Raw genomic sequence first — 27,872 nt, forward strand, 5'->3', positions numbered from 1 at the left:
GTTATGAAAGGGTAGGGTCAGGTTTTATCTTTTACTCCAATCTTTTAAACTCCCAAGTGTCCAAAGTGAAACTTGTGTACACCACAGACGATACTAGATGTCATTCTGGTATTATCCAGAAGAACTCACACGTTATGACCTGTTGGTGGCGTTGTATTCTGGCATTATATTCTGAATCAGTGAAGAAGTACACAATTTGTTAAAAACATGATTGAATGCAATCAAATCAAATGGAAAAAAATTAATTATTAAAACTAGATTAATTTAGATTATTCAAACAGACCATTAATAGCGATATCGCCACATGCAAATCTATATGCAGAGCTGTCAAAAAGCTCCAAGAGCACAACTATCTCATACCAGTCATGTTATCTAGAGCATCAGAGCCCCAGTCCCCCCGTATGATGGAGGAGAGGATGTTATCAAAGGTGTGAAGGTCTTTGGAGGAAACTAGTCGGTCTCTGAAGAGCCTCCTGGCCTCATATGCTACCACCTCCAACACGCTGTCTGTCACATTAGATTGAGCTGAAGGGAACACAACAGACATACACACATTTTAAAATTAATATTTAACAGAGTGTAAAAATAGACCTGTACATATTTACACACAAATTAAAATGCATTGATTTTGTTTGATATTTTTTTCCCTGATCAGAACCTTTACATGACATTTAGTACAGAGGATAATTTAAACACTGAGGTGACTTTATACCAACATTAAATACACAATGAGAATTTTGTAGTCTGTCGAAACCTAGCATTTAGTTTCACAGTATTCACAATATTACTCAGGGTTTAAGGGCTTGAAAAAAAAAAAGGATACTAGACTTTCACCAGACGTTTCACCTCTCATCCAAGAGGTTTCTTCAGTCCTAAAACGAAAAGGTGGAGAGTCCCAAGTAATTAAACCCTAGTAGGGGTTGTCCCCTTTGGAGGTGGTCACTGAGCCACTGTTGATCATGTGCATCTTTCCGTGAGCCAAGCTGTGAAAAAAGGCGTGGGTCGTTACCACCAGCGGTTTCAGGCAAAACCACAGTGAGACCTATTGAGGTCACTGGAAGTGAGGTGTGAGTGGGGGTTGAGGGGCCTGGGAAGGGATCTAAAAACCACTGTATGTGGCTGACAGTTGGTGTTGTAAGCCACCACCTCTGTTCAGTGACGGTCATTCACAATGGACATAAATGGTTTCTTTTATTCCTCTTTCAAACAGTCTGTCCAAAATGTGAACACTGGCATCCTCGAAAGAGTGTCCGTAATCCTTTAGGCCTTTTTTTTCAAGCTCTTAAGACCACCATGACCTGGATGACTGAGAATTTACACAGACATTTTCAGGGTTTAATATGAGTCAAAGGGCTGTTTTTGGCATGACTTGGTATGACAAAACCACCTCCCTGGGTCACACATATGTAATAAATTTCCCCGAGAAACAGCAGTGTGCTACCAGCTAAAAAGAGAGAACTAGAGGGACAAGCCAGATTTGTGGTCCCATTTAATGTTAGTTTCGACAGTGTCTCACGTTATTCTGAAAATGCTGACAAACACAGGCAGAGCTCATAATCTGGGGTTTTCCTGGTAAAAACCACAACATGAAAAGATGTTTTAATATAAAATTGTCGTGTTATTTTGTGTGGGTTTTTTTTGTTGTTGTTGTTTTCGTTTTTTGGGTTTTTTTTTTATGCCTATGGCTTTTAATTTCCAAAATCCACTTGTGGTGATTTTGCCACCAGAGATAAGGCAATAAATCCTCACCTATTCTGGATTTTTGAGGTAGGTACTGATATTAAGATTTGAAACTTAACATTAATTAAAATATTGGTTCGTTTAATATAAAAGCAATGACCATAAGAACAAACAAAATGCAACTAATTTTAGTTTAGACTTTGTACATTTCTGAGTATATACAGAACTGCATCCATGAGTTGAAAAAAAATTAGCAGTGCTATTTTGTGGCTCCATAATGGCAAAGGTTTTTTTTAAATGACCTCAGTGACAGCTTATGCTTAGCATTTTTACTGAAAGTGTATTTACTTAATGGCCAGTTCATTTACTGAAACTGATATATCAACATCTGTGTCAGGATCCAGTACCAGTGTCAATTCATCCGCTCTAAACCATAGCAAGTAAAACCCTAAAAACTAAAGGCTAGGAAACATACATAATCCTGCTTAGGGGATCATATTCAAATGCAAACTCACCACAGACACATAAATCACCACAGAATAGATATAAAGAAGAAGGTTTTTACATACCAAAAAGAAGGTAAGCAGCAAACCGGGCAGAAAATTCAAAAAGGAAAAAAAAAAAAAAAAAAGAAAGAAAGTTAAAACTGATGAGCATAGGAAAAGGGAAGTTTCTCTGCTGAGGTGTTTAATTAAAATAAATGATTGGACTCACTATCACAGCAGGAACACATTGCAGAAGGAGAGAAAGAGTGACAGAAGGAGAGATGAAAGGACAGCAAAGGGAGAGGATGATGAAAGAGTGAGAGACAGACGAATGACAGAAAGGAATTGGGGAAAGAGAGGAGAGAGGACCCAGAGAGGGGCCAAGAGAAAGAAGAAAAAGTTGAGCTGAAAGAATACCACTGAGTAACTAAGCCATCTGGGGTTCTTTGTTTTTAATCCTGGCATTAAAACTGATTTATTAATGTTACTCAGCAAAATGAGTAATCAAAGATATTAGTAGAAAACCAGTGGGTCATTAAATTCAACCTTCTGTTGTTGGGCCAAAACCACTGACAGTTCCCACATTACAAAAGTAAACAAGGCCTAATTTTTCTTTACATGTTCTTTAACTCAGAGAAGCCTGGATAGTGTTATTTACCCTCATAGAAACCCATACATATTCATATGTCGGCATTCTTGCACTTGATTTTGGTTACCTGCAGTGAGGTCATATCGCAGCAGGCTGAGAACCCATTCTGTGAGGATACAAGGTGTAAACACATAGTGGCTGTGGTCATCCACTGTGAACTTGGCTTTTACCTAAAAGGAAAGAAAAAAATACAGAAAGGTGTTAACATAGACACTCAACAGACACTTTATTAGGTACACCTGTTAAACTGATTTTAACACAATTATATCATCAGCCAATCACACTGCAGCAAATCTACATATTAAGACCACCTGTTGAAGTTCAACCCGAGAATCAGAATGAGGAAGAAGGGCGATTTAAGTGACTCTGAATGTGGCACAGATGTAATGTGTGGCAGATATTTTCTTAGCATACTTTAGACCCCTTAGTATAAACTGCTACAACCCTTCTGAGTACTGCTGATGACCTTTATGACCACTGTACTCATCTTCTGATGACTGCTTCCAGCAGAATAATGCACCACGTCACAAAGCTCAAATCATCTGAAACTGGTTTCTTGAACCTGACAGTGAGTTCACTGTTCTCAAATAGCCTCTATAGTCACCAGACCTCAATCCATTAGACCACCTTTGGGATATGGTGGAATGGGAGATGTGCAGCCCAGAAATCTGCAACTGTGTGATATTATCATGTCAAAATGGGCCAAAATAATCCAGCACTATTTGAATCTGTGCCATGATGAATTAAGGCAGTTCAGAAGCTGTGTACCTAATACAGTGGCCATGAGTGTATATCTATAGGGTATAATTTAATTAGTGAAGAAAACTTTTTATTACACAATTCTACCCACCTCATACTAGCTATGCATATAGAGGACATGATTGAAAAAAATAACCTAAATTTCCACCATCACTAGGCTGTATATGTAATTTTAATAATCAAGCGGCATGCTACAGATATCAAATGCCAACAGAACAAATATTTCTTCCCCCTAAGTGCGTACACAAATGAAATTAGTAATCTGACATCTGCAACTGCAATAACAGTAAGAGTAACAGTAAGAAGCATCTATCAACTTGAATAAGAACACAATAGATTTCTTTTTTCTAACATTCTCATTATGAAAGCAAAATCTCAATATTCATATGGACCCATTCCTGAGTATCATGTAATATAATGTCTGTAACTGTAATATACTTTTTTCCTTTAAGACTTGTTAATTATGTAAATTTGAAAAGACTGGAGAATATGTGACCAGTACCCAGAAGTTCAAAATGGATATTTGTGAATATACAAGGACTTGGACAGTGCTATTTTGCAGCATGTAGGGATAGAAATTTCCGCCTCCTGTTGGGAAACAAGCATGGATTGGATTTGGATCTACTCGAATTCAAATCAGATTCCACTGTGGCTTGTTTATGCTGCTTGAATCTCAGGAAAGTATATGTTTTTGCAAATGTGGATATAAACTTGAATGAACACCCTGTTAAATTCAATACCTGCTCATAGAGCTGCACAAGAGACCCAGCCAGCTGGTGTGTTTTCCCTGTGCTGGCCCAGGCTGCCTGGCTGCCCAGGCTATGCTGGAGAACTGGCTGCAGGTAAGCCGAGTAGATAGTCTGCAGCTGCTCCCTGTCTGGATAGCTAAAGTCAGGCAGAGTAAACAGAATGAATTGTTATTGAGTTTGAAGGAGCCCAAACAGAGAGAGATGAGGAGTGTTGTTGGAAAAATGTATGCAAATTAATGACAAAGTGCTATTCTGTTGGTATTATATGCTGTTATATGCTGTTATGCTACGCTATGCTATGTTATGTTATGCTGTCTGTTATATGCTCCTTGCTTTGTACTTACTCTATTGCACAAATGCGTACTATAGAAGAGAAGCGGGTTGTGAGCGAATGGGTCCCGACAGCACCCCCTGTGGACATGGACGCCACCACCTGTATGTTCTCAAGACTGACCCACTCCAAATTTTCATCATAGAACCCCTTGTAGGTCAAGACCTGAAGGAGAGTTTAATATATATTGTGATGTAACTTATTTTGCTGGTGTGACGTGAACATGACATGAACTAGTGTTTAAGTCTTAGTTTCTGAGAGTGGGCACTTATATCAAAACTGTTTCAAGCCATTCACTGACTTTCCTTCTGTCTTGTTTATCTGTCTTTTACCTGCTGGAGGAAGGCAGTGAGGTTGCTGGTCCCCCATTTGTCTGGTTTGGGTAGGTTGATGTCTTTTAGATAAAGGACTAGATTCTCACAGTCCTTGGGTCTGAACACTCGACCAGTGTTAGAGCTAAGCAACAGGCACGTCTGACTGAGCTTCTGTAGGACATGGCGTGATGATGTCTGGGCACTGCAGTGAACCACAGCAACTTGGGTGGAACGCAGCCGAGAGAAGGCGTACCGCAGCAGCATGCTAAACGGAATAAGCAGAGTAAGGTCAAGAAATACAGAGGGGACACACAAGCTCAAAGGATGGCAACGTTTCCTCCAAATGTTTTACACAACATAGCTTCATAAATTTTTAAGCTGATCTAAGGACAGCTGCTTTATTAAACAAAAAAAAAAAAAAAAGACCTGTTGGGATCCGAAGAGCATTGCTTCCCTTTGACTCAAAGGTGAAGTAAAGAAAGTAAATATGGTGTGTTCATGCACACTCATTATCAGAAAATCTGTACTTTTATCAGAAGAATAAGTTGACAAATCCTGTGCCTCCCTGGCACAGTGATCTTTCAGACAGGGCAAGGGGATGAGAAAAGAAAAGGCTGAGAGAGATGCAACTGGAGTGTAAAAGGCAAACTGAGTAACCCTTGTTCTTTCATTCCCCGGGGGAGGGATGCAATTACCTCTGGGGCAGTTCAGAACTTGATGTGTACACGTACACAATCCCAAAGCACAAACAGCACACGCACATACATACACCCACAGATTCAATCTTGATTCTGAGCTCTCGGCGCCTTTATGAAAAAGGTCAAATCTTGAATAAAAGCAGCTTTGATTTCAGTGTTGATTATGTGATTGTGTCATTTTGAGTATTCACGTGTGAGTGCCTCTGTCTCGCAAACTGCAATGCACACTCTGACCTCACCAATGATTTTTCTTCTACAAGGCTAACACGAGGATTGAATAAAACTAATCTCTTTGTGAATTGCTTCCACAGAATGCCATTTGCTCTCAAGTCAGGATAATGTAAGGTAATGTAACAGTTGTTCAGCAATCATGACATTGTGAAGGGCTCGATGATTTTAATGCGTTTTTGTGTATGGATCCAGAAGTAATTACCCCTTTCCACAACCCTCTGGCCCTACGACCATGAAGGGCTGCCTGTGCTGCGCGGTGAGCCAAGGGCAGAAACCGTGCAGACCTCTCTGCATGCCTGGAGTCTCAATCACAGGTAGAATGTGTGTATGAGAGAACTGCTCCAGTGTGAGACCCTCAGGATGCTGGAATGTATAGGCTGCTAGATGACCCCTGTCAGAGTCATAGTAGGTATCTAATGGTTTTCTGGGGTCTGGTGGGCTTTCCCTGGCCCAGCTCAGCAACTACAGAAGTAAAAAAGACATAAAGACAAACAATAAGGACTTATATCTTTCTTGATCACCCATCCATATAATTTTTATCAGTTGCAATTAAGACATGATTACAATTTAAATCCTAAAATAAATCTCTGCTGATACCAAAAGAGAAAAAAAAAACCCTGTGGTCCTCACCTCTTTAGAAAACTCCTGTCGTGTTTTGAGGTTGAGGTTTCCTCCCATACCTCTCAGAAGACCAACAATGAACTGGCCCCTCTCCTTCACAGCATTCAGGTGAGACAGACAATTGAACACTGTACCCACCAAACTGGTTTCCACCACAAAGTCATTCTGATGACAAGAGAGAGAAATAATGTCACATAGAAGTAAGAATCAAAGATCTATAAAGATTTTCAAATAAACCAGTTAAGCATAAGAGAAATACAGTCTGGAAGCATTATGTAAATTGCAAAGACATAATAACCCAATCTGTTCATTAAGCTGAAAGGTCAAAAGTTATTTGATTGAGCTTTCATAATGTTATTAATTAAATATATCACAATAAATACAGGTAAGTACAAGTGAAGTTAACTGATGAAGGTCCCAACATAAAAAAAGATAAAAGACTGCTGCAAGCTGTTCAGTGAATTCACAATGACAGCACCACTGCTTCAGCTTCTGAACAGAAATCGTGCTTAACATTCAGAACAATGAAAAGATTTGACTGCTTTTCAGGCACTGTGTAGCAGTAGGATGTTGACCTGTTTGAGGGCCCAGTCCAGGGATCTTTGGAAGTAATCCCCCAGCCAGTTTTCAAGGTTACTGCGACACTCTTCTGGCTGACCTTTTAACCACGACTTCACCAAGGCACCCACATCAATGTCCTCATCACTTTATATATGAGTAAGAGAAGTAAAAGACCAGTAAGAAAAGTACTGAGAAGGTAGAATTTGATAGAAATAGATGATTCAAACTATATCTGCGTAGGCTGACTGACCTGAGAAAGATCATGCCCATGCGGGATATGGTAGCTGGTGAGGCACAGCTAAGGTCATGAGTCTCAAACAAGAAGTTAACATTAGGTCCAAACTGGATGCGTTCTCCGCTAGGCATGGTTAACAGCCGATTGTCATCAAGCACAGAGTTGAGACTCTCAATCCACTCCGGATCAATGTCGCCATCACACACAATCCAGGAGTTCACCTCTAAAAAAACACAAATATACGTGTGGATGTTTACAACAGATGTATACAGCACATTAATCACAGCACAACGAATACAGACCAGTACAGGCTAATTTGAACTTGTGCTTTCACTGCACTGAACCAAGTGCATATATAAAAAAAAGGATCCAAAAAATGAAGCCAGTGCGATGCAGTTATGTACAGATTCTATCTAAAGTTTATGACAAAATAACCCTGCTGTCTTCTCTGGGGTTGATTACAAAGCCATACTTTAAGTATGGCTTTGTAAAACACTGTCCTGATGAGTTCATGCTCTGAATCATCAGTTTAAAGTCATATGAAATATATATGCACATATAAAACCTAACCTTCATTTTGTAAATGCACATAATAAGAGAAAAACAGACAATAAAGCTGGGCATTCAAACTTTCTCATTCAGATGGTGACAGCCAAAATGTTCAAGCTGTAGCATCAAAAGGGGGCTTTACAACCCAGTGGGTGCTGTCACAGTGGATATGTCCATCTTATATATTCAGGTCACTGAGCAGTACAAAAACTTTTTACTTTAAGCAGGCAATAATACGACCCAAACACACTGTCAAACATCTGGTTAATCACATACCAGTTGAGTGGTGCCCCTCTCTTACCCTGTGGTTCTCTGACCACGCTCCTGGCACTGTGCGTGAGGACGCCATCAGACCACTCTCTGGTGTCCATGTCTATATGTCCCAACAGCTGCTTTCTTGGCATGGCCTTAGGATTCATTGTGTACTGCTTCACCTATAAAAAAAAAAAATCTGAATCAGCAAGACAATCAAGATCATTTTTTTAACTTTGAATATGTTTTTCATAATCCTTTATATGCTAAAAAAAAATACTGGAATTCACACTTTGCACAATGTAATTTTAAAGGATTCATATTATATACATATATTTCCAGTTAGAGCATAGGTCCTAAATATGTATTCAGGTCAGGGGTGTGTGCGTGTGTGTGTGTGTGCGTGTGTGTGTGTGCGCGTGTGTGTGTGTGTGCGCGCATGTCACTCTACTCACCACTTTGCCTGTCTTGCTGAGAGCAGCCCTGAGCATCCTCCACAGCGTGGACTTGCCTGCTCCGCTGGGCCCAACAATGACTACACCCATACGTTGTCTTAGCTGTTCATTTAGCTCCAAAGCCTTCTTTAGCTGCAAGGGACATCAATTACTCTATATAATTGTCTCTGTTCATCTGTTCACATAATGTATGGCAAATATATGTGTATATTTAGCCCCCCCAAAATTAGATACCTTCATATACACACCTGGCTGGGTATAAGTTCAAGCTGTGCCTCCTTATAGACTTGTTCCAATGCATGCATTAGTATCTGGGCCTCCACATCGGTGAAATCAACCCCAGAGAAGACATCTCTTACCAGAGCATCAAACCGAGAGCTATCGGAAAATGTCAGCTTGGACATGGTGTTCAGTCTCAAGGCCTGCACTACCAGACTACTCTCTTCAACTGCAAGTAGATGAAAGAAATTAATATAAATTCCATTTCAATCCAAAATCAGATAAGTGCATAAAAAACACTTCAAAAAGAGTATGGTTAACATTATAAAACTGCTGTAAACTGTGAAAAAGGCTGAATGCGGGAAGAAAAGAAAGAAAGATAGGAAATTATATAAAAACAAGGTGAGGAAAGTTTAGTATTGCTTTGCTCTTGCAAATGTCCCCTGTTAAAAATGTGCTAATTACCAAAGCTTGTCACGATTTAAAAGACTGTCAATACTTTTGATCGCTTTTCCTTTTGCAGAGAGGAGCACTTGGCCAGGTTACATACAGAGACAAACACAAGAAAACCTTGGGGACTCATCGACAGACAAGAGTTGTACACAGTGTGTCCAAGAATCTGTGTGTGTGTGTGTGTGTGTGTGTGTGTGTGTGTGTGTGTGTGTGTGTGTGTGTGTGTGTGTGTGTGTGTGTGTGTGTGTGTGTGTGTTGGACAGATAAAAGGTGGGTGGTGGAACAGAAGGATTTAAAGGAGAGTGAGAGACAGAATCAAGAAAAGGGTGACTAAAACAAAGTTAGAAGTGGGGGGAGTTACTGAAAACAAGAGACATGAAGGGGACTTGGGGGTGAGAAGAAGAGGGCAGCGAGTGAGAACGAGTGCAACATCGACAGTCAGGTATCAGAAAAAGAGAGCGCTAACAAGAGGTCAGAGGAGGGCGAAGGAGTTGGGGAAGAAATACCGAAGAGGTAAACAACAACACTCTGGCAAAGTCTTTGGGGATGAGAGAATGCAAAAGGACAAAAGTACAGATAAGTGAAAAACCCGAGGGGAGAAAAGTTTTTAGGGAAAGCGTTTGAGCTAAATGTCAATTCATGGCATGTCTGTAGTGGAGGATTTAGAGGGCAAGTGCAGCTTGTGCACAGAGAAAGTGATAGACAATAAAGCCTTTTGTTTGCTATCAAACTGAATTCAATAGATATCCACACAAAGAGGCCCAGATTAGCCAAACATTTTTATTGCATCTCTGTTGAGTAAAGGATAAGCATCTCCAGATCAGTCAAATTTTCACTGTAACCTTATCCTCTGATCCCTTTTGTCAACTTTACAACGTTCTGTCCCTCAGGTCCAAATGTTGCTATGCTGGCACTTTTTTTTTTTTTTTAAATTGCGGAAACCATGTAGAAATTTCTGTTATAGCTTTATCTACTTCTGGGGTGGATGGAGAAGTTAAAGAGTCTGAAGAGGCCAAAACTTTGACAGGTTTACTTGTGTATTCTTTTTGAATTAGCCTGATGAAGGCCATGAGCCAAACATGTCAGGCTGACACTAAGGATGTTGTTTTTATTAAAATGGGCAATTGACTTTTGTCCTCATTTGACTTTATCTTGGTGATACTGCATGGTGATCTACTCGAAGCATCATTTGGATGTCTGCAGGATGTTACATGACAGTGTAGTTACGCCTTTGAGGTACATTTACTATCTAGAACAGAGTGCAGGTACATTTTGTTGTCTCATTGCTGCACAATTACAATAAAGGATATTCTGATTCTGAGGTACATTAATTTATGATCTGTTGAGCGATCTGTCACTAGTACAGGAATCAGATCTCCAATAATCATAATGGATTAAATAATATACTTTTTTAACATCCATCGATCCATCCATTATCTTTTGCTTATCCGAGGTCATGTTGCGGTGGGGACAGGCTAAGCAGGATATTCCAGATATCTTTTTCCCAGCTACACTTTCCAGTTTCTCCTGGGGGATCTTGATTTATTCCCAGATGAGAAAAATAATCTCTCCAGTGGGTTCTGGGTATACTCCAGGGTCCGTTTCCAATTGGGCATACCCAAAAAAAAATCTCCAAAGGGAGGCACCAAGGAGGCATCCTAATCAGCTTAAACAACTGAAAAAGAAAGTGCCTAAATTGAACTTAACTTGCTAAACAAGCTTAATTGCAGAAAAAAAGCACTAACTACCTATATTTGAACCACCTGCCTCATGTGTCTGAATTTGAATCCACGAATCAGAAACAAGCTGCTTCAAGTTGTGTCTTTCCCTCCAAAAATCCCACTGATGATGTGAAGTAATGTTTTATTCATACTGTGAAACATCCCGTAAACAAACTGAGGTACACTAACTTTCCGTTATTCAAAGGTTGCATGAAATTACTGCAGTTTAGTGCAGGATAAACAGATTAGTTAGCTGTACTGCGCTTACAGTAAAGTTTTGTGTTCAACTGGTGTACAGGGTCTGTCTTAGGTCGGAATGATGTACTTTGAGTACATTTCAGAACCTGTACTTTTTCACTTTTACTTGAGTAAAGGAGTTGAATCAATACTTCAACTTGTACCAGAGTATTTTTTAACAGTATCTGTACTTCTATTTAAGTACAGAATGTCTGTACTTTTTCCGCCTCTGCTTGTGTGAAGTTTTTGAATAAAAGTACTTGAAAACGTCATCTGTGTAGCTGCACGTGAGGGAGTGGTTGTCTGTTCAACCCATCAGGTTTCAGTCACATTCCCATCAAATCTCAGATTGTGGGGCACAATGTGATTTGAAAAAGAGGTGAAGAAGAGAGTGAAGGCAGGGTGGAGTAGGTGGAGATGAATGTGACGGGTGATTTGTGAATGAAAGGGAAATTTTACAAGATGGAAGTGATTCCTCCTGTGATGGTTTGGAGAACGGTGGCACTGACAAAAAGAGGTGGAGGTGGCAGAGTTGAAGATGTTTTCACTGGGAGTGGCTGGGATGGACGGGATGGACAGGATTAGAAATGAGTACATCGGAGGGACAGCTCAGTTTAAGCAGTTTGGAGACAAAGTTATAGAGGAAAGGCTGAGATGGTTTAGACATGTGCAGAGGAGGGAAAGTGGAAACACTGGACAAAGGATGTTGAAGATGGAATTGCCAGGCAGGAGGAAAAAAGGAAGACCACAGAGAAGGGTCATGGAAGTAATGAAGGAGGACATGCAAAGGACTGGTGTCACAGGAGTAGATGCTAGAGACAGGGCGAGATGGAGGCAGATGATCCGCTATTAAACCCATTCCACAAAGAACTGAGGCAGCATGAGTCCAAAGGCAGGCCCTAACTACTGTAGCATTAGTGTTCCTAATAAAGTGCTCAGTGACTGTATTCCACTTACCACTTCAAATTATTACAAAATTTCACCTTAATCCTTCTGTTTCTATCAAACAGAGCAGGATCAATGTGACACAGAGTGAGGAAGTTTCCATTATCTTTGGAAAGGCCCTCCAGAGTACGTTTCAGCTTCTATAATAAAAGTGCTTTTTATTGAAGCTGTAAGCAAAGTGCTTCATCAGCTGGACATATATAGTGTTTATCTGCTAACTTACACAGCTCAGTCCAACAGACTCCAAAGATTTGCTTATTGAAAGTACAAATCATGCAGCAGGTTGGAGATTTTCACGATCACTTGGATGCAAGTCAGTCAAACTGAACTTCAGCCCCACTACCTCAAAAAGGTTGCTGGGATGTTAACAGAGCAAAATCACACTGTAAAGATGATCCCACACTGCTTCACTACTGTTCTCTGGGGGAGGCTGATCCATGACTGACAGTGTTTCATTGTGTGTTCTTCTATCTAGGTATGTTTTCACTGCATTGGCAGTGTGTTTGGGACTATTGTCATGCTGAAAAATGAAGATGTTGCCAATCAGATGCTTTCCAGATGGTACTGATGGTAGATGAGAATCTGCGTTCCTCCATTTATCCATCTATGTGAATAATTCCATCAATTTTGCCAAGATCCGTAACACCTCTGGCTGAAATACATCCCCAAACCATGACTGAGCCTCCGCTGTGTTTTACAGATGGCTGTAGACACTCACTGTTGTTCCTCTCTCCTGCCTTCCTCAGTACATACTGAACCAAAAATGGCACTGACAGGTTAGCGACAGGCACCATTTTTGGTTTATCTCCTCGGTGATTCATTTGAATACTCTGCTCCGCTATGAAAGCGACCAAATGCAACAACAGACACATGTTCCGCAAAAGTATCCAGCCGAATACTGCAGTATTTATTTATTTATATGTGCAAAAATTGTGTATGCTGACAGGTAGGAGAGAATTAATGCAGCATTAGTATTCAATCTGGTTTTCACACTTAGTGACAATGGAAAAAGCTTTCCCAGCCCCTACAAACAAGGAATTTCAACCCCAACCACAGACATCCCTCTATAGTATTTTTTAATCACAGTGTGTGCGAGTGCGGTTTAAGGTGCAGGAACCTCCTGACGCATTTCCCGGCTTTCTTAAGGCTGACGATAAATATATAAATGAGCACATTAATAACATGATTTATAGAGGGTTACCTAGTTATCCTATCACCAGTTTTACAAATAATTTATAGACTGCATAATTTTAAAATGCAGTAAATTGCCTGCCACAAACCACGTTGCGTTATTCTTTTAAATATAAATTGTGTGCTGTGGAGGCGGCACCCATTGACTCGTGCAGAGTCAAAATGACATTGACTCTTCACAAAGTTTTAAAGCCTCCTCCAGAGTAAATATAAACAAACAGGTATATATACACATATATACATGCATACATACATATATACAAACACTGTTTTTTTCTGTATCAAAGGGCTTTCGATCTACATTCACATACATTCATACCCCGACGGATACATCTGAGAGCAACGTAGGGTTCAGTATCTTGCCCAAGGATACTTTGGCATGCAGACTGGAGCAGCCAGGAATCAAACCACCAATCTTGCGATTAGTAGATGAACTGCTCTAGCTCCTGAGCCACAACCATAATAGATGTTGGCCACTTGCGTACGTAGCCCTGCAAAGAGCCAGCGCAGAAGACTAATATTCAGGTCTAATAGTGGGTATCTAACCAAGCTAGCATCTCTGAGTAGCACAGTATGTATGCAGACTTCAGTTTGCTCTTGTTTATAATGTTTTGCTGTGTTCTGATGTTATACACCACATGGGAGGTCACATTAATCTACTGCATTGAAGCTGTACCTGCATCTAATGCTGGGTAGTCCAATTTATTCCTAATTTATTTTTTAGATTAATGTTTTCATTAATTTTTTAAAATTTTTGAGATACATCTTTTTGAGATAAGGGTTTACTGGGAGTTTAAGTTTATTGGCTTTTTCTTTATGTAGCTTCCTGTTGATGTCTCATGGTGTTCATGCATGTCCTTAACATTGCACACATTTACCACATAATGCTGCTATCTTGTGAACAGTTGCTTGTTGAAAACAATTTTTTTAATGACATGATTTGATGAGGTCTTATTATACAATAGTTACTCTTGCACCTTGAATCTTGCACTTGACAAATAAAGTATGAAAAATTAAAACTAATACTAAAACTAATGAAGCATTAAACAAAAAAAATCAAAACTAATAAAAACGAGCGAAAGCACTCTTAAAAACGAATTAAAACTAACTAAATTAGAGAAAAAAGTTACAATGAAATAAAACTAAACTATAATGTAAAATCCAAAACTATTATAACCCTCCACAGAAAACCATTGACATTTCAGAAAATTTCATCAAACTTAAACTGTCACTGTTTAAAAAACATAAAAGATATCAACAAACTGGGTAATACCTAAATAGGTCAAGGTCTTGGGACCCGTTTAAAGTTTGAATTGTTTCTATAGTTCAAAGTATGCTGAACTAGTTAACTGTCAAAGTAGGGTGGGTTTATTCTATTCTACTTTTTTTTTTTTGAAGAGAACAGATTTACATAAAGATACCCATTTCGTTTTCATGACATCTTCCCAGTTTCCAGTTTTTATCATTAAAAAAGGGGGAACTAAAAACAGCAAAATAAAAAGGAAATCAGAAGAGTAAAAGAGGAACAGAAAGAGATGGGGGGGGGGGGGGGGCACCGTAATGCAACTTTCACCAGTTGGGAGGGAGAATCAGAGAAGTTAGAGAAACCCGGCTCTAAATGGGGTTACACACTTTATCCACTTGTTCCAAATTTGGTAGAATTTATTTCTTTGGATATTCAGGGTATAGGTTAATTTTTCTATCTTGAATATTTCTAAGTTAATATCTAACCAACCATCTACTGTAGGAGGGGTTGGGTTAAGCCATTTCCTGGCAAAGTTTTTCTTGCTCGCCACTAAAAGGGCCTGCAATAGTTTCCTGTCCATTTTCTGTTTTCGAATAGCAACATCAGCGAGAAAGAGCATCACAAAATTAAATGCCATTTCATTTCCAAAAACCAAGATCAAAGTTTTATGAATTTCTCTCCAGTATGTACTCAATTTAGGGCAATCCCAGAACATGTGGTAATGATTGGCTTTTCCTGTTCCACACTGTCTCCAACATATCCATGTCATGTTTTTATCCTGGGCTGGAGTCTTGAAGTACCTTATTACGTTTTTCCAGCCATGTTCTCTCCAGAATGAGGAACTGGTAGAAGACCACTGGGATCTCCAAATATCCCCCCAGGTTTCCTCTGAAATAACAACTGCTGCTTCTTCCTACCATTTTTTGTTTTATATACAGAGTATTATCTTTCTCTGTTATAAACAGGGCAGTATATATTCTGGAAATCAATTTATGTGTCTTTGAGTTATATGCAGACTCTAAAATCTTGTAAAACTCTGATTCAACTCGCGTAAACCCCATGATTTTGCAGTTTGTAGTGAAGATATGGCATACCTGAAGATATCTGTAAAAGTCCTCTTTCCTTAGGCCATATCTATTCTGCATAAACTGGAAGCTATGAAAAATATTATTTTCTGTTAATGTGAGGTAGGTTGTAATACCCTTCTTTATCCAGGTTTTAAAGGTGCAGTCACGGTTGGGAGGGAATTCTGTATCAAATGCACACCATCTGAACAAATACAAAATTTTTTCAATTCATGTCAGATTGACCACATTCCTCCAAATTTTTAACGTTATTCTTATCCAACAATTTATCTCCCCCCAATTGAGCCACCAGCCCTCTATCACCAATCAAGGCCTGTAAAGGAAATCTAGCCAACATTTTAGACTCCTTCCACTTGGCCCTACAGTCCTTGTTACACCAATACAGAAGTGGGGCCAGCTGGGATGCATAAAAATAGTACTTTAGGTGGGGGAGAGCCATGCCACCCATTTCCTTTCTTAGTTGTAGGGTTCTATAGCGGACCCTTGGCTTTTTCCCTTGACAGATAAACCGGAATATCTGCCTATTCCATTCCCTAAATTGTGCAGCTGGCACCTCAACTGGGAGAGTTCTAAATAGGTACAGCAATCTTGGTGGCACTATCATCTTAATTGCATTTGTTCTGGAGCTCAGGCTTAAATATTGAACAAGACTCCACCTGTGTAAATCTGCCTTTATCTTCAGAGATACAGGCTCAAAACTTTCTCTATTCATTTCAAATGGTAAAAATAAAATTCTTAAAAAGTTAAATATTTTAAAAAGTATAAATGTTACAAAAAAGAAAAGTAATAGCATAATTCTCCAGAAAAAAGCTTAACGTTTTGATATCAGCAATTTCTGTAGCACAAAGCATGCAGAAGAAGTTAAAGACCGAAAATCGCAGAGAAGGATAACAATAACGTGAATGCTTAACAGCATTCACATGAATTACCCCCGAGTTGCTGGTGAGTCAATATGGATCTCTTGGATCCAACGGAGTGACAGACTAGTGGATGAAATTCATGTAAATCCAAATTGTTACATTTATTTTTACATTGGAACTCACGAACAACATGGGAAGACTGCACGTCATAATGTTTCCCATCAGCAATAACAGACCATCATTCAGTGGGCCCAGTATGGGGCATCGAGCTGACTAAGGCCTTCGGTTTAGCTCCCAAAGTTAATCTAAGGATCTTCAGCCAGAGCAGCTTTGGAGCCCTGGTGGTCATGGAACTAGACCAGGGGATGGTGGTGTCATTGTCCATCTGTACAGGAGCTGGGCACTCAGGGAAGTGTGAGGAGCCCAGGGCAAAAAGTTCTTTAGTCGGGGCAGCAGCCAAGAACTCCACAGGAAATTGTCTTTTTGTTTAAATTCAGCCTCCAGATGAGAAATGTCATTTTTTTTTACTTTTCAAAGGTAACATGCTAAGACTTGCACACAGCAATAGGCAATAAATAGGCAATAGGCCTTAAAATAAATTGCAATCCACATCCATGAATAATTCTCCTTTATCCAGTTAAAATATTTAGATAAAAGGGTAGGTGAAAAAGCTGTTTGCAAAAATTAAATAAATGAAACATTTTTTTAAAGAACTACCCAGAGGAATAGTCAGGAAGTTGGATGCTGGATGTTGTTTCTATTTATGACCATTTTTATTAGATAGTGTACAATACTGTAACTTATCTGTAAAGAATGCATGAACAAACTAAACAGTTATGGAGCCCATAATTTTCAGACTGGTAGTCTTAATCAATGTGAATTGAGGCAATTTATCAGATTACGTGCAGCTCCCTCGTAAGTAAAGGTTTCATTTTCACCCCACCAAATCATTTCACTAATTAGCGCAACTTCTGATTCAGACGGAAAAAAATCATCAGTAAAATCAAGTCTCATTTCATGTAATTGTAAACCAGGATAATTTATAAATAATGAATCCCAGTACCCCGTATTATTAAAAAGTATTAAATCTAATCTCTGATGAAAAATGTTTGTACTAGACATCTACAAGTTTTGATCCATTGTACCTGGAGAAGAATTTGATTTGAGTTGTCCCCCTTTTTTTCCCTTTATTTTAACAGGACAGTTTGAGAACAGACAGGAAAGGTGGGAGAGAGCAGAGGGAACACATGCAGCAAATGGCCCGGGGCCTTTGGCCTTGTGGCATTTATGTTGCCAGCTCAACCCGGTGAGCTACACTGGCGCCCCCTCCTAACTTCCGTGACTCAATATTGGAAAAGGAAAAATGCCTCACAGAAATATTGTATATTAAAATAAAATTTAAAAAATAAATAAAAAACAGCCAGAGGGCATCTTACTCTTTTCCTTGTCATGACTCCTTCTCTGTTGCTGCAGGAGACTGCCACAAGCCTTCAGCACCGTCTTCAGAGCACGCAAACCCCAGTCATAGTGTTGCTGAGGAGTCAACAGCTCTCTGGACAAAGAAATAAAGGCACATTTTCATACGTCACACACTCTCAGTTGGTGGTAGGGCTGTCTGCAGCAGTCAGTCATGGGAGGCAGAGGACAATTCATCAAAAAAAAAAAATCGATTGCACAATATTTATGCTAAAACATAAAGTGCATGTAATACCATGTGAAACATAAAAAAACAGCACTTTGTGAACCACACAGACAAAAAGACTACACAGGTGACGCATGTCTCGCGTCAATTTTACCCTAATCCAAACCAAAAATGACTTAATTCTACCTTGCCAGGTTAAAGATGGCAACCAGTTTGCATCCCAGTATCTCTCCATTTTTGAAGCCCTCAGAGTAGAGGATGACTTCAGCAATGAGCTCATTGTCTGGTCTGCTCATGGCCACAGGCCTGAACAGCTGCTTTAGGTTGTCTGGAAGTTTCTGTCTGCCTCCATAGCCTTTTCCTGCTGGGTTTAATGTGATGAACACTCCAGAGTTAGGATCCAATTCCACCTAGAGGACGCAGAAAGGAAGGGCACGTTCTTTTCAATATTACAATGTGTTTTAATGGCTTGCTTTCTGAATTATAGCAGTTCTCACACCATATATTAATAAATAACTGATTTACTGAGATACTGCTTTGACTGAAAGCCAGTGGATAAAACAGAAAGATATAGTTATATATTATGTTATGATATGAGAAAGAGGCACAAACTATAGAGGGTGAGTTTGAGAAACAGAAGTAATTGGAGTTTAGCTTTTTTTTTTGTCTATTTCGGTTTCTATTCTAACCTCCTTCCCCAGCAGATCACACGTGTTCTTGTGATGTTTGAGAGAGTCTTGAATGGCCTGAATCTGCATGGAAACTGCAGATAGGACCGCTTCCTCTAAACGGTTAAACTCATCAAAGCAGCCCCATGCTCCACACTTTACCAGCCCCACAAAGATTCGTCCCATTGACTTCACATCGATACCCTGGAAAACAGACAAAAAAAAGGGAGCACTGTCATTTGTAGTCAATTAGCAATCATGCTTTGTGTGTATGTGTGAGTGTGCTAATCTAAAGGTTAGTGTGTTTGTGTGTCTACTGTTGCATATATTGGCTATATTGTATTCACATGTGGTTTTTGCATAAGGGTGTTTTCCTTTCAAGATTATGATCAAACATTTTTTGGCTACTAAAATTGCATTTTGGATTCAAATTTTTTGATGCTGAAGCCCATTTTCACAGCAGTGTCTATATACCTCATCACAGTTGAACACCAACACTTGGCGTCCAAACAGCCCTCCTAAGGCTTTGACTGACTCAGTCTTGCCTGTGCCGGCTGGCCCATAAGGGTTCCCCCCAAGCCCCATCTTCATTGCCTGGGTCAGAGTCAGGTAGCATTTATCAGTCAGCGGAGTGTGCACCAGCTTAGCTGCATTCCCCTGGGAGGCAGTAAGGGATAAGATAGAGAAGAAAATTAGCGATAAAGACAGCACAGGAAAGTGACGGTGGCCAGACAGCATTAAACATATGGGTGAAGGGGCACGACAAAGTTTTAAAGAATGGAAAAGGAAAGAAATGAAAAACGAATGATGGACAGGCAAAGAAAAGAAAAGTAAGAGTGAGTCCGGACGTGGTCGTAGAGAGCCGCAGAGAGGAAATGTAAGAAAGCACTGTATTACCAGTACTCCTTAAACCTGCGTAAACAGTGCCCCCAAAAGGTAAAAGAGGAGGTTCAAATGCGCTGATCAACCAACATCTACACAACAGCCCCCATCCGCAGGATACTGCAGCCTGCCACGCTGCAAAAAGTATTTGATGTCAAGGTGACCCAGCCACCAAACTTGTATAAGTTCTATATGAAGCTCTTGTTTACATTATCACATTAATACCCAAATTTACAACTGTGTATAGTATTTTATTTTCCTCATGTACATAATGATTTTGCTATAGTTATAAAATTAGTCAGTGATTTATCATAGGTATAAATACGTATTTCTAATCGCAGACAGCACAACTTCCTATTGAAAATGTTTGCTGCTTTCCTCATTTTCAAGTTGATGTAAAATGAATGCTAAGCAAGGAGATACAATTTCCTCTTTGGACTCTGGTCACTTATAACAGTCTTAATGAGCAAGATTAACTGCAGCACGAGAAACATCACTGAGTGTTTTGGAGTGTTCAGTTTATGAAATAGAAAAGAGGAATTCATTCACCACACATCTGCACTGTAGCACACCTGGTATTCATAAGTATAGCTGAACTGTGCATCCACCATATGTATGTGGCAGCATTTGTCTGGTCCCATGTAGAAGCGAAGTTGCTTCTTCCAAGCCCAGGCGTCAATACTGGTAACTCCTGCCTGGTTAAGTTGCTTCACCACACTGATGTTATGGATAATATCCAGGATCAAGGCCTTCAGCTTCAACTGCAGGACACTGGACTCTACAAGGAGACATGTGCAAATCTTAGGGTGACAGAATCTGTAAAGTTACACAAATAACACATTTCTGTCATAAAAGAGACTCTTTTCTGTAAGCACAGTGTACTGGATTCAACCAGGCCAAGTGTTTCCAAAACACGTGGGACACTGTTGAGAATTTTAACAAACCACGGCCTGAAACTGAGAATTTCTGAAATATATCATCTGAAAAATATATGTTTATTTTTTTTTTTCAGTCTGATTCAGGCAACACATTTTAACAAAGTTGGGACATTTATTACTGTGCTGTTCATCAGTATTTATGGAAATGATTAGGTCATCTGATGAAGTCTTGACTTTTACATTCTTTTTTTTTTTTTTTTTTTTTTTTTTTTTAGCCTGTCATGTCTGGCATCTTTCACAATCGGAATGATGATCCGAATGCACTGATGTACCAAACATATTTGCTTTGACAAGAACAGCTCTATATGTTTCCTATAGGCTCTTCTTGTTAATGTTTGCAGTTTTATTTTTATTTATTTATCTTTTTATTTAGTTATTCATGCCAAGTCTGACAGGCAACAAGGAAGGGGCAAGAACAAGAGGTGGGGGGGGGAGAAAAGGGGGGGGGGGGGGAGAAAAGGAAGAAAGGAGATAGAAAAAAAATAAAAAAATAAAAGGGGTTGATATACTCACACACACACACACACACACACACTTTTACATTCTTGCTTAACACAGGAGTCCTCCCTATTTTCTTTATAATGTGCCAGTTGTTTCAGAAGGGTGTCAGTTCTTGACTGCAGCCAGACTCTTCCACAACAGAATCGTGCTGTTGCAATATGTAAAAAATAGCATATGGGATTATCTAGTTGAAATAAGACAGGAGTTTCCTCCAAAAGACACCCTCTGGAGGCAAGATTCCTGAACCCTCCCCCCAAAAAATCCAATTTGCATACACCATTCAGTATTAATAGTGCCTTTACATATGGGCAAGTTGCCCATGCTTTGTGCACTAATGCACTCTGATACCATCATGGATGGTGGCTTTTGAACTGTGTGCTTACAACAAGGTGAGTGATGGCTCTCCTCTTTAGCCTGCTGGATTTCTAAAAAGGATTTTAAAATTTCGATTTGCCAGACCAACATGAACATCTTCTGTTTTCCCTCAGCCTAAGCTTAGGTTCAGAGAAGGCACTAGTGCTTCTGCATCTTATTTACATGTGTATAATTACCTATAATTATACAAATAAATGAATACATTTGGTTTAGAGATGTGCACCTGAGCACATGCTGTAATAACCAAATCCACTATAGAACAGTGCCTGTTTTTAATCACAGCGTCACCTGGTTTTCAGCCTCGATCTTTGCATACATGATACATGATACTATCCATTGTACATGATGACACGACTGTGGTTTGAGAAGAAAACAGTGTCACAGCTGACAGGTATGCATCAACAGAGTCAGCTTAGCTACAGATGCATACAAAATACCTTGGCAAATGCATGCCATCTTGTCTTGCCTCACCAACAAATGGCTCTCCACTCCCTATGGTGTTTATGGACATTTTAGGCAGACTGGGTAATTCGATTATCTTTCTTGCCATTACTTTAGCTGCTTTAATCAGTACCAGCACTTTACAGCCACTTGAGACACACTGGTGTTAAAAGAAAGTGCATCACGTAGGAATTTTACCTTTTTTTTTAAAAACTCTTTTTCACAATGGCGTGCTATATCCCATGACTTCATCTCAAAAATGAATTATAAACAAACAATAGTAAGATATTATTAGATAAGATAAAGCCTTTGCACCCTTTATACATAGCAGCTGTCAAAAGCTCCCCAACTTAGTACAGTTTGTCATTTTCAGTGGAAAACAAAATGAAAACTTCCCCAGGCACCATCCTGACGCAAGCAAGGAATTACTGCAGAGCCTGCTTTTAGAACTAAATCAAACAGCACATGCAATATTACAGTACCTCAACACCTAGTGTGTCAATCCTATCTAATGAAATCTGTAAGAAATACTGCCATATATTTTGGTGATTTAAACAAGAGCCAGTAATTTAAAATATGTCATGGAAATAACATCGTGGAAATAACTGCTACAGGCATAAACTGAAGAGCTGCGCATGTAAAACATTCAGCAAATGAACCACATTAGCTGTAAGCATATAATATCTCACTGCTGTACTAAAATAAAAGGTATTCTACAACTGAGTGAAAAAGTCTAAAATCAATTTTAGCTGACTCACTGAAGTTAAGCATGAACAAAAATGACAGGAGAGATATGGAATATGATGGTACTGTTGGTGTTATGGTGAAGCTTTTCATCTCATGAATAAGTAAGAAACATATTTAGATCTTAAAAGTCCTGTAAATTTGAGTTCTGAGGGAAAAGTCGGCTGTTACTCTTTACATAGCCACATGTTCAACCTGGGGTCATTAAATTCGTCTGCCTACTATTTTGTCTACAGCTTTAAAGGGTACTACTGCCCTTTTGCAGCCACTCACAGCCTCAGACTACGAGTGATATAATCATTTGGAATCTGGTGTAGATTCATTACAAATGTTACATAGCAGCTGTGTGCTATGTAACATTTTGCTTCTGACAGTCACAGAGAGGTCAGAAGCAAAAATAAATCGTGACACGGGTTGTGAAATTTGCTGTAGAAATGACTGGGCTGATAAGAGAAGAAGAAAATCACACTTTACATGTGGGGCAAGGATGTGACTATTTTAAAACCTCTTGGGGGAAAAAAGCAATGCACAGTTCCTGTTTATCTCAACTTCCTCTGTCTTTCAGTGTATTACACTGAAGTCAGACATCACTTCAACCAGCCAATGTTGACTGAAATTTTAGACGATTGATTGATGACAATGAATAATTAGTGACAATAAAGATGAGTAATTATCAACACTACTTCAAAACCAGTGTCACCCTGAACTGGACAAGTGGAATAAAAAGGATGGATACATATTTTTGCATATCATATCATTAGCTATCTTCATAAAAGTATCAAGAATTAAACCTGTACATGCCATTTTTAGAATCAGTTAATTGATTAATGGCCACTAGAGGTCGTGGGACTCCAGTCGTAAGTGTATTTGCAACTTCAAATAGTGGCAGAAACATACAATTTAAAAAAATGTTTCACAAAGTTGTTGCAAAAGTGATAAACTTGTGTTGTTCCACTTTATAAACTTGCAGAAACAGAAAATAGGAGGCATATTCCTATTGCCGGTCCCAGGCCCAGATAAATGGGGAGGGTTGTTTCAGGGAGGGTATCCAGCGTAAAATCTTTGCCAAATTAAATATGCAGCAGGGTGCTGACGAGTGTGATTTGTGACAGAAGAATAGCAACAAGAGTGAAAGGGAAGGGTTACAAGTGAGAAGTGAGGCCTGGTGATGTATGGTAGATGGTGGCGCTGACAAAAAGAGATTACACCCGTCTAAATGGGCACACATACTTTGCCTTCTCCAATTCATAAACATAAAAGTGGCCCTGACCTGTGTCATCAGAGCTGGTATCCACTCTGGTATAGACTTCTAATTTGCTGTTAAGCTCCAACTCCAACTGCTGCAGACTTTGTTCTTTTAGAGCTTTTTCCACATCTTCAGTAAACTGGATTTGCTCAGCCAGACACAGGATCTGCACAAAAAAAATGCAACATTGTTTAATGCTGTGGAATAAGCCATTTTTAACACTGCAAGCTTTAAAGAATATAAAAAAACAAAAAGACAAGTGCACCTGTGACGGATGACGAGAGGTGTCCACCGCTCCCTTCTTTGCTGCTGACACACATTGATACAACAAGTGCTTCAGGGTCTCCTTCATTTCCACAGACAGCTCACTTAACCACACCTAGGAACAAGAAAAACTGTTTAAAATTCATAGAATGTGTATTGCTTTGAATACATTAAAAAAAAAATTGTAAACAAGCTTCAAGCATCTTCTTAAATATCCAGCACAAAACTCTTCAGCTTTACCTCCACAAAGCTGGAAATGCGCACAAGGTTTCTGAGAGGCACAACTTCTCCCTCCAAAGAACACATGGCGACAATGTGCTGGCACTGCTCATCAAATATAACACTATGGATACCTGCACAGGGAATATGCACGCAGACTACCCTCAGTGTCCAATGCAAATGCTATGATTCAAGCAACATGAGTAAATATGACAAGGGAGGCAAAACATGGAGAAGAGAGAGCAACAGCAGATAAACACAACAGATCAGCAGCAACAACAAAACAAAGAACAGAATATAAGAAAACATTTTTCTGACCTGCAAAGAGCTTTTTGAGGTGTGACTGGATGACACTTGGGTTGGTTGCCTGCCCAAGAATCTCTAACAAGTCATCATCTCCTATGAAATAGAACCGTGGGAAGGCAGAACGCTTCTCCTGCAATGCACACGCAAAACCACATTTCGGTAGTTGTGATATTTAAAACCCATGTGAAAGAAACCAGGTATCTTTTCACACATGCATATTTACCTCCAGGAAATCATTGAGTGACTTTTGGCAGCGCTGTAGCTGATCCAGTATGGTGACGAGGGAGCTTCTGATGCCAGCCCTCGAACTCAGAGAAATAACTCTGTTGTCCCTCTGGATGTCTGACATTATAGACCTAAGACACACATGGAGAAAAGGTCTACTAATGCTCTGTCAGTTTAACAGTTTCTATCTTCTAGCCTTAATGTGAATGACACAAAATTTTGCAATACTGGAAATGGACTGGCATTTAAATAATGCTTTTATAATCTTACTGACCACTCAAAGTTCTTGAGACTAAAATGCTTTATTCTACACACTTTATCTACCTCTCATCCAAAGCCAATTTAGAACCAATAATTAACAGAACATGCATGTTTTTCAACTGTGGGAGGAAGCCAGAGTACCCAGAGGAAAGCCATGCACTCATAGTGAGCGCAAACACACAAACACCTCACAGAAAGGCCCCCGCCAGGGCTTGAACCAGAAACCTTCTTGCTGTGTGTTGGCAGTGCTAACCACTGCGGTGCCCAATGGGCAGAAGCTCCCTGTGTGTTATACAGAGCCACACACACTGTACCTGAAGTCTTCATCAACCCGTTTGAAGCGAGCCTCCTCTCGGGGCAATGCTCCTCGTCCGAAAATGGGCTCCAAATAAACCCAGCGCCTCTGGATGGCATTCAGACTGAGCAGATACTCATCCAAGTCTGACAGACGAACCTCCCACAGGCTGACCTGGATATACATGGAGTAAATGCTGTCGCTGTTTCTTCATCAAGGATTAGATGATAATATATGAATGAACTGCAAATAGCAAAAAACATGTACCAATACAATCCTACAGCAATTCAGAAAAAGTCAAGGGAAAAGTTCTTTTTCCAAACATAAAAAAATGAAACATTTAAAAGTTTATTTATAGATTCGAGACTTTGGCCTGACCTTGTCCTGGAAGTTGCGGTAATAGGGAGAGTCTTTCAGAGACTGCAGCAGACAGCGATTATCTCCCACCTGGATGAGCAGAGACCGGTCAAAAAGGGTTTCCTAACCCCTGAGATTTCATTAAATGTTGCTACATATGCCTGCAAGACATCTTTGTGCCAACTAACAATTGAGTAAAGTTATTTCTTATATTTGAACTGCCTGACATAATATTTCACACGTGCACTGAAACCTGGGCAACCTTCACATGTACATTTCACATGTACACCTCAACATTTGAAAAAGAAAAAGAAAAAAAAAAAAAAAACACCGCTTCACAATCAGACTTAAGCTGACTCAAAACTTATAAACTTTGGTATAAATACATTAAACACCCAACACAGAAAATTCCAATTAAGTATGATGTGTATCTGTATTTTTTGTATCACTTGCTTTTTTCCATGCCTGACCATCTTGTGACCAACCACAGGTGTATAAACTCAGGCACCTAACCACGCAGCCTGCCTTTACGAACATTTGCGAAAGAATGGGTCACTCTAAAGAGCAGACTGGATTAAAGTGCAGCACTGATGCAACAAGACAGTTTGTGAGATTTATTCCCTCCTGGATATTTCACAATAAGTGGCATTACTGCAAAGTGGAAGTTTTTCAGAAACCACAGAAAATCAGCTACAAAGCTTGAGACCACTAAGTGCTGAGGTGCACAGTATGTAAAAGTCACCAACGCTCTGTTGACTCACTCCTCTGGCATTAACATCAGCACAAAAACTGAGCTTCATGGCATGAGTTTCCAAAGCTGGGCAGCTCCTGTACTCTATGTGTAATGTGTAGGTGGCCCAGTACTTTTGTCCATATAATATATATTCAGGGTTCAGGTTTAGATAAATTTGTGTTTATGTTGTACGCAAGGTTAACACGCACATTCAATTTCTGATTTCTTTAATGTATGTGACTAAGGGAATATCAGTTATTCATTTGTATGTGCCAACAATTAATGAAGCAATTTAAAAATTCACAATATGACAGCAGGTTAATGTCACAGTGCTTCTGAATTTAATTCCAGTAAAATCATGAAAATATTGAGTAATCACATTTTAAACACAGTGTAAATCACTAAAAGCAATATTTTAGTACAAAAAAAGTGTATAATTGTTGTGTATCTCTTCTTGGCCCATTCTTATTGAATTTCCTCTGGTAGATTAAGCTAGAATAAAGCAGCAGCGATCTTGTGCCAGCATATTGTGAACCTTAATTATTTCTAGAGATGACTAAAGATTCAACAGTCAACATTTAAAACAATCCAGCCTAGACAGGATTGCAGAACAATTGTAAAGCAAGATTAGGAGAGCAGGTAACTGAAGCAATCTTTCAAAAGTGGATACAAGTGCCAAGATTTGCAAGTTTGTCCCTCTGGGGTCATTAAATAGAAAAATCTCATTAACCTCTTGAATGTTTAAAATTTCTAGGATGCCACCTGTCCAGTTTTAAGCAATTTTAAGTCCATTCATAAAATTTCCTGGCTACTAAATATTCCACAGTCAGTTGTTAGTGGTATTATAACAAAGTGGAACGGATTGGGAATGACAGCAACTCAACCACAAAGTAGTATGCCACATAAAATCACAGAGTGGGGTCAGTAGATGCTCAGGCACATAGTAAACAGAGGTCACCAACTTTCTGCAGAGTCAATTGCTACAGACCTCCAAACTTCATGTGGCCTTCAGATTAGCTCAAGAACAGCGCATAGAGCGCCTCATGGAATGGGTTTACATGGCCGAGCAGTTGCAATCAAGCCTTACATTACCAATTGCAATGCAAAGCGCTGGATCCAGTTACACCCCTGGATATGGCGCTTTGCATTAATTTGCATTATTTGCACACCACCACTGGACTCTAGAGCAGTGGAGATGTGCTCTCTGGAGTGACAAATCACGCTTCTCCATCTAGCAATCTGATGAATG

At 39.5% G+C, this 27,872-nt stretch overlaps 1 protein-coding gene across 3 annotated transcripts in view; it reads right to left on the reverse strand.

Annotated features, from left to right (window-relative positions):
• dync2h1 (dynein cytoplasmic 2 heavy chain 1) overlaps window positions 1-27,872 on the reverse strand; it is a 133,803-nt gene that overhangs the window by 88,199 nt on the left and 17,732 nt on the right. For all 3 annotated transcript variants that reach the window (XM_030744320.1, XM_030744321.1, XM_030744319.1), the window contains 24 exons: window positions 25,912-25,980; window positions 25,553-25,707; window positions 24,976-25,108; window positions 24,765-24,882; window positions 24,468-24,580; window positions 24,229-24,342; window positions 23,988-24,129; window positions 20,291-20,496; window positions 19,311-19,493; window positions 18,858-19,040; window positions 18,355-18,578; window positions 17,963-18,078; window positions 8,818-9,017; window positions 8,570-8,701; window positions 8,164-8,296; window positions 7,329-7,536; window positions 7,093-7,222; window positions 6,527-6,682; window positions 6,099-6,358; window positions 4,986-5,232; window positions 4,667-4,818; window positions 4,314-4,458; window positions 2,882-2,984; window positions 361-525 (listed from right to left, as the gene is read on the reverse strand). In XM_030744320.1, coding sequence (XP_030600180.1) covers window positions 361-525; window positions 2,882-2,984; window positions 4,314-4,458; window positions 4,667-4,818; window positions 4,986-5,232; window positions 6,099-6,358; window positions 6,527-6,682; window positions 7,093-7,222; window positions 7,329-7,536; window positions 8,164-8,296; window positions 8,570-8,701; window positions 8,818-9,017; window positions 17,963-18,078; window positions 18,355-18,578; window positions 18,858-19,040; window positions 19,311-19,493; window positions 20,291-20,496; window positions 23,988-24,129; window positions 24,229-24,342; window positions 24,468-24,580; window positions 24,765-24,882; window positions 24,976-25,108; window positions 25,553-25,707; window positions 25,912-25,980 — 3,787 coding nt within the window. The remainder of the gene's footprint in view (window positions 1-360; window positions 526-2,881; window positions 2,985-4,313; window positions 4,459-4,666; window positions 4,819-4,985; window positions 5,233-6,098; window positions 6,359-6,526; window positions 6,683-7,092; window positions 7,223-7,328; window positions 7,537-8,163; window positions 8,297-8,569; window positions 8,702-8,817; window positions 9,018-17,962; window positions 18,079-18,354; window positions 18,579-18,857; window positions 19,041-19,310; window positions 19,494-20,290; window positions 20,497-23,987; window positions 24,130-24,228; window positions 24,343-24,467; window positions 24,581-24,764; window positions 24,883-24,975; window positions 25,109-25,552; window positions 25,708-25,911; window positions 25,981-27,872) is intronic.

This window comes from Archocentrus centrarchus, chromosome 13 (genome assembly GCF_007364275.1).
Source record: "Archocentrus centrarchus isolate MPI-CPG fArcCen1 chromosome 13, fArcCen1, whole genome shotgun sequence".
NCBI lineage: Eukaryota > Metazoa > Chordata > Actinopteri > Cichliformes > Cichlidae > Archocentrus > Archocentrus centrarchus.